The sequence below is a fragment of the Scylla paramamosain genome, chromosome 15 (assembly GCF_035594125.1).
Source record: "Scylla paramamosain isolate STU-SP2022 chromosome 15, ASM3559412v1, whole genome shotgun sequence".
NCBI classification, from domain to species: Eukaryota; Metazoa; Arthropoda; class Malacostraca; order Decapoda; family Portunidae; genus Scylla; species Scylla paramamosain.
The window spans coordinates 14,871,012-14,883,511 of NC_087165.1; the positions used below are offsets into that span (position 1 = coordinate 14,871,012).

A 12,500-nucleotide genomic window follows, 5' to 3' on the forward strand; every position below is an offset into this window, starting at 1 on the left:
CAAATTTCTGTATACGCCTGTGGATGCGAGCATATTACTGATGGCGACAAACAAAATATGAATTAAGGTATTATTGCTAGCTACATCATATATATTTATAGCTACTAACCATTGTAATAATAATATAAAGAAGAAAGCAATTATAATAGTAATCATAATAGTACTGCTGTCAATCTTGATAATGAAATATATAATAATAATAATAATAATAATAATAATAATAATAATAATAATAATAATAATAATGATAATAGTAATAATAATAATAATAATAATTCTCTCTCTCTCTCTCTCTCTCTCTCTCTCTCTCTCTCTCTCTCTCTCTCTCTCTCTCTCTCTCTCTCTCTCTCTCTCTTTGGTGTTGGAAGAAATGTTTTTTTTTCGGAAAACGTGGCAATATTCCCTTTATGGAGAAGGCTGGTCTTCTGCGTGATATTCCATGTATATATATATGACAGCATGTGTAATGACCCAAAAACAATACATAACCCCTCATAATTGCTTATGTAAGGGGTTCAGGTGTACCCATTACTCGAATGGTAACGTGGCGGGATGTATTGCGCAGGTCCCGATACGGCATCTATTTCTCTCAAACCTTAGATTTATTTGAGTTTCCACATCAATTGCTGAGTATTTCAACGTTGTTATTATTCCCTGGTTGCGCTCTGGTTTGAGGCAATACAAATGGGAACACCCTGGTTTGAAACGATACATATACATTCAATAGCAATAAATGTACCTCTTTGGTTTAAAGATTCATTCATGGAATGAAGGCACGTTACGTATTACCGATGCATTAAGGTATTAATGCATTGGTAATAAGCATACTGAATTCTGCTGTACGAGGGAAGTTAGTTTGGAGTCAGTCGTAGTCTACAATCTACAGCCAGGTGTTTGTAAATACTGAATCTCAGGGAAAGTTACAATGCTATTGGTCTGAACGGTGGATCGTAGCCGTCACATACAAATGAGATCTCATAATCCGTGTATTTATCTACTTGTTAGTTACTTATATATTTCTTTCCCGGATGCTTCCCTGACTTATATCATGGAGGACTCCTTCAAAATCACTATGTAAATAATGACCTCTATTGTCTGCAGGATCATGGAAGATGTATTATTTATATGTATGCTCTTTGAATTTCAGATTAGTGATCGGTAAGATCGGTGGTGATAATGCCTTAGGTCGTTCAAAATAATGCACGAGATTTTACTTTAGCTATGGAAAGGATTGTGCCGGTTATTTCGTTGAACCCCCCACTCAGCTTACAACAGTGGTCTCACCGACCCCATTTCCCACGCTGCATCAGTTTATACATGCACAAGTAATACTACTAGCTGGCCGTGTGTTTGGGTTCCCACTAAGATTCAATGGATTTTATTATCCTTTTCATTTTTCTTTTTTTTTTTTTTACATGTCAGATAAGAGTGGAAGGCAGTTCACCAGACATACAGACAATTATTTAGTACCAGTGTCTTGTGAATTATTATGATAGGTTCGATAATTTTGACAGCTTCAGTACTTCAATTAAAACATGTTTTTTTTTTTTTCACCACTACACATGTGAACTGTATATGTACACACAATGTTATGCAGAAGGGAAAAAAAAATCCTTCTTCGGCTGTGAAAAAGTTGCTTCATATGTTTTCCGTAGGTGAGGAGAGCTAGCTAACAAAGAGACGGCTCAGGCTCAATAAACACCAGCTTCATGAAATTCGGGAGTTAGTGACTCAGTGAGGCCTGCCATTGCTCATAATTTCACCAACAGACTAAGTTGGTAGCTTCACCGCCACAGGCCACACACCATAAACAAACCACGAAATCAAATCCGAGTTTCATGCTCATAGTACATTGATGAATTTAATATGATTAATATTGGTAAATGTAACTTATGAGATTAAGATTTTCCATATATTGCTGATACACACTAAAAAGGCATAATAATAGTATTATGTTTTATATATATATATATATATATATATATATATATATATATATATATATATATATATATATATATATATATATATATATATATTAATCATGGATTTTCAATTACTTTTCTCTTGCAAGAAATGGGCAAGATTCCGATAATTTTTATTGACGGCTTGTGGACGAAAATCTCGCATTTCCCTCCACATGTCGAAAACGATGTCACAGGACACGATGTAGCAGGAAAACGTGCCTTAGGACCGAGGCACTAACATTCCACCTGTTTCTCTGTTCTTGTGTGAACAGGCCAGGCTCTGTGTGTGGTGCCAGCACAACGCAGGTAGGGACGGAAGGTTCGTTGCAATCTATGAACTGAAAATAGTTTGTACTGCAAACACTACTCAAGTTTTGCTCAAACCCTACGATATTTAAATACTAAAATGTTTTAGTTCATAATTTCACATTTCCTTTCGTAGCGGTAATATACTGTGATATTTGTGAGCAAAGAACTCAAATCATGCGATTTTTTAATTTTTATTTTTAATATCAATTCTTTTATTTTCTTTATGTAAGGGCAGTCGTGTTAAGTTCCCAAACAGATATTTCTTCTCGACACTGCCTTGCATTGACAAAATATTTGAAGGCAAAACGACGTCATAATGTTGGCTAACGCGCCACACCACCTGGCTGAGCCACAGCCCGACTCTGAACACCATACTTTCAGAGTTCATCTCCAGCCAGCGCTTTGTCTTCCACAACCGTCTTCACCCGACAGGGAGGGAACGCATCGTCACTTTGTGTGTATATATATATATATATATATATATATATATATATATATATATATATATATATATATATATATATATATATATATATATATATATATATATATATATATATATATATATATATATATATATATATATATATATATATATATATATATATATATATATCTACGATGCCTCACTTGACTGCTCTCATCACAACATTTTTAAGTAAATAATTAGTAAAAATAAATGTATAAATAAGTAACAATAATGACATTCGTATATTCTGCATTTAGCTACTTTATCTCAAAACAGAACATCATCTTGTGATGAGGCTTGTATGATCCAATGATAAGTGAAGGTAAACTAGACAGATATACTCATATCATGCAGGAATCATAACTAATGTATTTCTTAGCCAAGGCTTGGATGCCTTGGCTAAGAAATACATTTCTTAGGCAGCGTGTAATTTTGGTTGAATTCCCCCGCATCTCTATACAATGGTTTTAGTGAGGCCTTCTACGTGGCGCACACACACACACACACACACACACACACACTTTCAGTGTCCTTTTGGATATTCAGTAGGATGCGCATATCATAATGAACAATTTTCTGAAAAGAAACCATCATAATATTTTATCTTAACCTGAAAATACATTTATACAGACTAGTACTGTACGCCCTGCGTTATTGTGCCTACCATTCCAAAGCCCATCAAGACATCCACACACCACACTACTTACGGACTCCAGCCAATCACTGACGATCATGGACGCATTGCCGATTAGCTGACCATCAGTTTTGCCAAGTCGTGAGTGGGGACTTAAAACACCAATAAATCATATTTCTTAAAATATATATTTATTATTATTATTATTATTATTATTATACATGTTATCAACAATGAATTCAGTACTACTCCGATATGAGCTTCCTACTGTTTTTAGCTATTTTCCCATTCCATCCCCATAAAATAACCACAATTTCTAAAAATATCTTATGTCTCATAGGTTGCCTGAAGCCGCAACTGCCAAGGCAACGATCCTTACAAAGTACCCATGTGGGGATTACCTGGGTTGTTATTTAATGACACTTGAAAAGGGTTAAACATAGTTTGTCACGTTGCTTGTGATTTCTCCAAAATTATCAGCTAACACTTTGGACGACATGTCTAGTCCCTAATACTGTGCATAGTGGAAGCTAATAAAGGTGACCTACAAATCTGTAGCACTGACAGGCAGAACAAATAGGTTTAGTTTTATACAAGATTTTTAAGTATTATATTGTTGTGAATGTTGGTAGTTGGCTGAGCTGTAGTTACAATATCGCACAACCCAAATATGCATGGCATGTACAGTACCTTACTATGGGTCATAGGAGGGTAAAGGTACAAATGTAATAGGAGGCCTCTACCTGAATGATACTCATAAGCATCACACTACTGCACTTCATGGAAGCTGCTCAGGGAGTCAGGTGAAGAAGAAACACACTGAGGGCCATCAGTGTCTGCTTGCAAAATATCAAAATATATATCACAAGTAATAATATTTTGTACATGTCATTATGTAAATAAGAAAAAAAAGTTATTCATATACAATTCTGTATGACAAACTTCTGCCACGAAAATGTTTTTAATTAGGTCTAAAAATGCGTGCGACATCAGTGTTGAGAATATTTGGTAATTTTACTGGCAATATAATTAGACACTGTGGCCATGAGTATGTCATACAGACACTTTCATCGTGCACGTAATGCAAGTGTTTGACTAAATTGTATTAATCAGTCTTCCCATACATACTTATGTATATCTATATACTAAGTGAAGGAAATAGTGTGAAAAAATTATTCAAATATGTGATGAGAGTAAAACAAAATGATAAGCAGAACTTGAGCCATACAACATTGTAAATCATGAGCCCGTGACAAGCAGTCCACACCACTTGTTTTTTTTTCCTTCCTTTATCACTCTTCCCGAAAAAGCTATTACTTCACCAGAGAACAATGAATGATAATAACATTGTTATCACAATTATGGGTTAATCTTTCTCATAATCTACAGTTCCACAAGAGTACAGACAATGTTTGGTACTTGTCGGCTGGCACTGTACAGTGAGTGTATTTCGTCTGGAGATTCAGGACGGCACTCTGCAATGCTTCAGCACGTGACTAGTAAGGTGCATAATAAATATCATCCTTCGAAACACTATCACCTCTAGTAAGTGATAGCAGGAAATCAGAAGGGCTGGACTCAGGAAAATAAATGGTAATGTTAGTGCATCTTCACGAAGGCCTCGAGGTGTTTTGGCACCTCGCCGGCGTACGGGATGCGGTGTTTCTGGATGACCCTCGCTGCCAGACACTTGAGAGACGTGTAGTTGAGAATGCTAATATGACACTTGGGGTTGAGACGTAGATTCTTGCTGGGTCGATCACCGGAAGCCGTCACTTGGTCCACGTGGCCCCCAGCCTTCAGCAACACTTCCACAATCTGCAATAAGCCAAAATATGAGTGAAAGCGAAAGCAGCTATTACTATTGAGCAAGACCAAACCTGGCTGCCTATGGTTCAGGGGTGACATGCATTGTTAGGCACCGAATATCTTACATTATTGATGAATAACTTGAACTTCGTAATGTTCCTGAAGCGGTCAAATACAGGTCATATTCCATTAAAACTTATCACATGAGCTGTAAACACTGTCATGTTATAAAGACTACGCATTCAGTGTAGTAATTATTATGTAGGTAACGTTCTCTTTACCAAGAACATTAATCTATTCACAGGTATGATTCACAGCGTGATTAAGAAGATAAATATATTCAGTAACTAAGAAACGTTTGTAAATTTTCTAGATATCATCAATGAAACCCAGTTTTAAGAAAAATGAACAATACATATAGTGCATTTCCCAACAACTTCATGACCATGTGTTAAAGCAAAATACATGTAAGAATGAACATTGAATAGTCAGTATGAACACAAGTGTAAACCATTTGCAAATAAGAACCATTACGGCTCAGAAGGAGGCCACACATAACTTTCACTTGTGACGTCATCAATTCATGGCCTCGGGCTTGGTGAGGGTGACGTCACTCCAGAGTCACTGAGCACCAGTCATTACGGTAAAGGTGCCAGGCGCGGTCTTTGTGTCTACCAATAGGTGTGCTCCTGCGACCTTGAGATTCCGCTACCTCCTACGACGCTATATATATATATATATATATATATATATATATATATATATATATATATATATATATATATATATATATATATATATATATATATACATACATACACACACACACACACACACACACACACAGGAAATACGGATTGCCCAAGAAGAATGGTCAAGCTTGGCTTCATCCGTTTGGAATGCGGGTCGGCGGGATTACAACATGAAACACCTCAGTGAAGAGCACGAATACCATTGAAAAGTGGTGTAGCCCAATACTACATACGGGGAGTTCGCACCAAACAATGGAAGGTACTTTCACAACTGACAACTCAATCCATCCGGTGATGCCTCCACACAATCACCACCGCCATCAAAAGTTTTTATGATTTTTAATGCACACCAATGGTCTAAAACTTTCTCCAGTGTTCACACGGGTGTAAAGTGTTATATATATATATATGTATATATATATATATATATATATATATATATATATATATATATATATATATATATATATATATATATATATATATATATTTATTTATTTTTTATTTTTTTTTTTTTTATGTAGGAAGGACACTGGCCAAGGGCAACAAAAATCTAATAAAAAAAAAATGCCCACTGAAATGGCAGTCCCATAAAAGGGTCAAAGCAGTGGTAAAAAATTGGTGGATAAGTGTCTTGAAACCTCCCTCTTGAAGGAATTCAAGTCATAGGAAGGTGGAAATACAGAAGCAGGCAGGGGAGTTCCAGAGTTTACCAGAGAAAGGGATGAATGATTGAGAATACTGGTTAACTCTTGCGTTAGAGAGGTGGACAGAATAGGGGTGAGAAAATAATTGTGTGTGTGTGTGTGTGTGTGTGTGTGTGTGTGTGTGTGTGTGTGTGTGTGTGTGTGTGTGTGTGTGTGTGTGTGTGTGTGTGTGTGTGTCTATATATATATATATATATATATATATATATATATATATATATATATATATATATATATATACCACATACCAGATATGATAGTTACGTGACTTGAAGACAAAGAAACTAGTTGTGTAACTCATGACGGATCACAGCCTGAGGTTTCGGGTTAATTAAACTGGCAGTGACGCAACAGGCGCACAGCAATTACACTGACATGATACAGCAAGTTTAGATCGGATGACTAGGCATTAACGAATGCAGCTGTATTTGAAGCTTCAAATAAATGGCTGTCGAGGAATATCCTGGTAAACTACAACAGAAACTACAGTACAGCTGCCTTGTTTCCTCTAGAAGTGACCATCAACAGGTTTACCATGGCAGAAGAAGTTCCAACTCTCCTTATCAAAATGGATCTTTTATGACTGTCCAAAATGCTTAACCACTACAAATACTTCCTTCACACATGTAGTCCTTTACATTCTCTTAATATCCAAGTTGCTTTACTCTCCTCTTAGGACCTTCAATTTCAACATATTTTGTGGAGAGAAAAAAAAAAAAAAAAAAAAAAAAAAAAAAAAAAAAAAAAGGTGCAATACTGTGCCAAGTTCGGTATGTGTATGTATAGGTGATGGCATTACATAAACAGAAAATGGAGTGCTTAATGATATCTACATGTATTTGGTGGGAGTATACCACCCATCAATTTGCATGAGTTAATTTAATTTCAATCATGGTTGGAAATAATTATGTGGCTTCCAAACATAGTGTTCTGAAAAGTGTACAGCAAAGAAATGTACAAGAATATCCAGTAAAAAACTAAATTGTGGGTGGGAATATCTTGTTAGAAGATATTACCAGATTTCAGATATCAATAAAGAAAGTCTAGACAGCAAATAGTTGCTAATGGTAATAACAGATCAATGGTATTGGGATATGGCTATTTACAACTCTGAAATAATGTCATTATATGCTGAAAGTTCCCGGTGATGCAGGCCTTTATGCATTTGTAAATCACAGCAACTTATCAAGTTGCCATCATGTAACAACCTTAATCAACATAAACCTCACATTCAAAACAATGATAAATATTTAATGAAAATGGTTCTGAAGGAGGTAAAACGGGAAGATTTTTAGCAGTTGCTCATTTATTTTTTTATGTTTTGGTGGGATGAATATTCTACAAGATTTTATGACTACAGTGACAAATATTTAAGATTCATTCTACAACAGTTTTAATGAAAGTTATTTTGGTGAGCAGTCCTGTGACCAAGGACTCTAACAAGTTAACATTGAGCAGCTAGCACAAATAGACATGATAAGATAGAGGAGAAGGCCACAGCAGGCAATGGATCTGAGCTTCAGTTACACAATGCTCCTCATTACAGCTTAAGGAAGTTGAATGAAATACAGTGACAAATCCTGAGAAAAGTTATGTATGTAATTTAAGAATGTCCTTTCATTACTTGTTCATAATTTCATATAAATTTTGCGCATAACAGAAAACACTTCATGGTTACAAAATAGTGGAGGTTTGAGGCATTAGCAGGTTCTAGTACTTATGTTGTATGCAAAATATTGCTGATATCATTAAAACGGAGCAATCATGTAAAGCTAATGAAGTGCCCAAACCATGGAACCTGGCTAGACATGCTAAACATAATTTTTATAGACAGCAATAAACTAAAATTGAAAATATTTCTGGGATCAGTGACAATTCTTAATATGGTATTATGTTCTGAAACTACTGAAAATTACTGAAACATAACTGAAACTACAAATTTTCTGAGAATAAGTGGCATGTTAGAAAACAGCATACCTATTCTTTGTTTCTTGTTGAGAGAGAGAGAGAGAGAGAGAGAGAGAGAGAGAGAGAGAGAGAGAGAGAGAGAGAGAGAGAGAGAGAGAGAGAGAGAGAGAGAGAGAGAGAGAGAGAGAGAGAGAGAGAGAGAGAGAGAGAGAGAGAGAGAGAGAGAGAGAGAGAGAGAGAGAGAGAGAGAAAGGAGGGGGTATGGGAGGGAAACATTGATAGTATTGAACACATCTTTTTATTGAGACAAAGACAATTCTAAATAAATCTGCTCCATTTTATAGTTTTTATTTTTCATTTATTTATTTTTTTAACATTAAGGACATTAAAACCTTAGCCTGGACATAAAGTGTCTGGCATTACTATTCCAAAAGAACATACACTTCATTTCACCATAAATGTGAAATGTGATGTGCAAGATAGCACACTAGCAGTCACTTGCATATATATAAGGACTGTGGAGGATGCAAAGAAAATTAGAGTGCAGTGTGTGTGTGTGTGTGTGTGTGTGTGTGTGTGTGTGTGTGTGTGTGTGTGTGTGTGTGTGTGTGTGTGTGTGTGTGTGTGTGTGTGTGTGTGTGTGTGTGTGTGTGTGTGTGTGTGTGTGTGTGTGCGTGTGTGTGTGTGTGTGTCCCAGCATCCCTGACTACAAATGCAAGGTATTTAGCAAACTCAGGTTAATGCTGCACAATCTTAAAGTACAGACTGGTGGGTGTCATGTTCAATATAATTTAAGTCTGTCCATATGATGAGGTCTTGGTTCAGTCTACAAGAAATGTGTTGTTAGAATGTCCAATGACTTATACAAACATTAGAATACCCCATGCTAAATTTTACTGATCTTAGGGTTCTTTTAAGAGAAAACTTTTATAAGTGAACTGTGAACTTGTATTTCTGATATTTCAAGTCAATTTCCTTGAAATTTATGTATGAATGTTACTACTTTTGGCTTTGTGTACTGTAATACTGTTTTGTGATATTAAGCAGTGGGTCTTATTAATTTATTGGGTATTTATCTGTTATTTACTACTATGTTTTAGCTTACTGATAATATTGGTTTATTTCTGCTAACTTTTGTTTTTATCAGTGTCTTAAGGAATGCTTTATGGGAATACTTAATTTTCTAAATTTCATTTTTAACAATATGGATTTTAGATTTACTGGATGAGTATTTGAATTTTTGGCATTTTATCGATAATACTTTTATTCCAATAGTAGTAAAAGTCATGGTAGTGGTGGCAAGGGACAAGAGAAGGATGTGCATGATTTAAATGGATAAGCTGTATTTATATGCTGTATGTAATTTGTTTTCTTGCACTTTAGTCAATAAACAACTAGCTAATAAACTGTGTGTCTTTACATACCTACCCATGTAATTATATTCACCTAACTGAGAAATACATGGAAAGAGCTTTGCTCATACTGTTCTGTCATTATTTACTAGTAGTCAACTTTTCTTTAAAATTATGATAATTCCATATACAGGCCACTTTCTTATCCATTGTTTCTACTTCTGTGGGGAAAGCTGTTCTTCTCAATGTCCCCTACAAGTGGTCCTCTTCAGCTTTCCTTCATGTCCCCTTATGTCCCTTTTAGTGTGTGTGTGTGTGTGTGTGTGTGTGTGTGTGTGTGTGTGTGTGTGTGTGTGTGTGTGTGTGTGTGTGTGTGTGTGTGTGTGTGTGTGTGTGTATTTACCTAGTTGCGGTTTACAGGAGGAGAGTAATCTCATAGTATCCCATCTCTATATCTATCCAGTTTGGTCTTAAAAGCATGGACAGTTACGGCATTGACAATGTCTTCACTGAGTTTGGTCTTAAAAGCATGGACAGTTATGGCATTGACAACGTCTTCACTGCGTTCATTCCATTTGTTCACACTTGTGAGGAAAATTATATTTTTTGATGTCTCTTCTACAGTTAACTTTCTTCAACTTCTTACTGTGTCCCCTTGTACTCTGTGTGTGTGTGTGTGTGTGTGTGTGTGTGTGTGTGTGTGTGTGTGTGTGTGTGTGTGTGTGTGTGTGTGTGTGTGTGTGTGTGTGCGCGCGTATGTGTGTGTCATTCACCTATGGTCATCTGATGGTCACCCAGCCAGCCATTTCCCCTATGGAAAGAGCTCAGAGCTCATAATGACCCATCTTTTTGGTAGAACTGAGACCACTCACACACCACACACTGGGACAGTGAGGTCACAAACACTTGGGTTACATCCTGTACCTACTTGCTGATAGGTGAACAGGGGCTACATATTAAGAGGCTCACCCATTTGCCTCAATGCACCTGGGACTCGAACCCATGTCTTCTCAATTACAAACCAGGCATGCTAACCACTACACTATGTGGTGTATATGTGTGTGTGTAATATAATAATAATAATAATAATAATAATAATAATAATAATAATAATAATAATAATAATAATAATGATAATAATAATTGCTTTGTTTGTTGGAAGCCTTATTGAATGAACATCCAGATGTTATGTATTAACTTACATACTAACATACATACTACATCTTGAGCATACATATATTACACAGTGATACTGTGTGTGCATGTGTGTGTGTGTGTGTAGTGCAAAGAATTTTAATTACTCATGTGGTCATTTCCCAGAGAGAGAGAGAGAGAGAGAGAGAGAGAGAGAGAGAGAGAGAGAGAGAGAGAGAGAGAGAGAGAGAGAGAGAGAGAGAGAGAGAGAGAGAGAGAGAGAGAGAGAGAGAGAGAGAGAGAGAGAGAGAGAGAGAGAGAGAGAGAGAGAGAGAGAGAGAGAGAGAGAGAGAGAGAGAGAGAGAGAGAGAATGTAGTGAAAATGAACTATGAGAGGTTCATAAGTAAACAGAGTGGATGTTGATAAGATTACTGTCACCATATGAATAGTTTTGCATATTTAGTCTGGGACAAAGACTGCAAGAAATGGAGATGACAAAATGTACAACTACTAGGATACTTGATTATTTGAGGTTAATACATAGTTATGATGGAGATGACAAGAAATATGTCTCAGAATGCTAGTGATACTGTAAATATAAGATACAAGAGAACAATCCCTTACTAGAATGGACATTTTCTTCATACATATTGTGTGTTGGGAAGGAGGGATTATTTCTCACACCATAATATGGCATTAAGACATGAGAAATTGATGGTACTGATAAAAATGATGATGATGATGATGATGATGATGATGTGTGTGTGTGTGTGTGTGTGTGTGTGTGTGTGTGTGTGCGCTTACCTAGTTGTAGTATAGAGAATCTGTTCAGTTAAACTTGTGTGATTTTGTCTCTTATCTATATTTATCTAATTTTCCCTATAGTTAATGTACACAGTCATCTTTTCTGGTTTACTTCTATGGGAGGAGGCTATCCTCTTAATGTTAAGTGCATAAGCATGTGTGTGTGTGTGTGTGTGTGTGTGTGTGTGTGTGTGTGTGTGTGTGTGTGTGTGTGTGTGTGTGTGTGTGAAACAATACTAAAATGTGAGAAGGCACTGCAAATGAATTAATTTGTTAAACTGTAACATCATCATCAGTCTGAAGGTGAAGTTGTGGCCTTCATGGACCTGCAGGAGCATAGATGCCAAATGTGCTCAACCATTTGAACTGACTCTGAATTATAAACAAGTATACTGCCTCCTGATTTTATCACATCTCATTGTAACACTATAATTTGATATTTATAACTACCTTGGAATCTCTTTGCATATACATATCTTACAATCCTGAACAAATTTAAATAAATACAAAGGCCAATCACTGGCTGATGGTTTGATGTTATAATGATAAGGTTTAAAATGGGTTCTGCTCTTTAATGTTGTTATGGTGTAGGTACTTCTGTAGCTGCCTTTTTCAGCAGTTTCACTTCTTCCAGAAAGTTTAATCTGCATCAAG

At 36.1% G+C, this 12,500-nt stretch overlaps 1 protein-coding gene across 1 annotated transcript in view; it reads right to left on the minus strand.

The window, feature by feature from the left end:
* Positions 1-3,548: 3,548 nt before the first annotated feature.
* Positions 3,549-12,500, minus strand: part of LOC135107502 (protein fem-1 homolog A-like) — a 15,386-nt gene continuing 6,434 nt past the window's right edge. Inside the window, exon 2 of the mRNA XM_064017449.1 lies at positions 3,549-5,197. Coding sequence (XP_063873519.1) covers positions 4,979-5,197 — 219 coding nt within the window. The 3' untranslated portion in view covers positions 3,549-4,978. The remainder of the gene's footprint in view (positions 5,198-12,500) is intronic.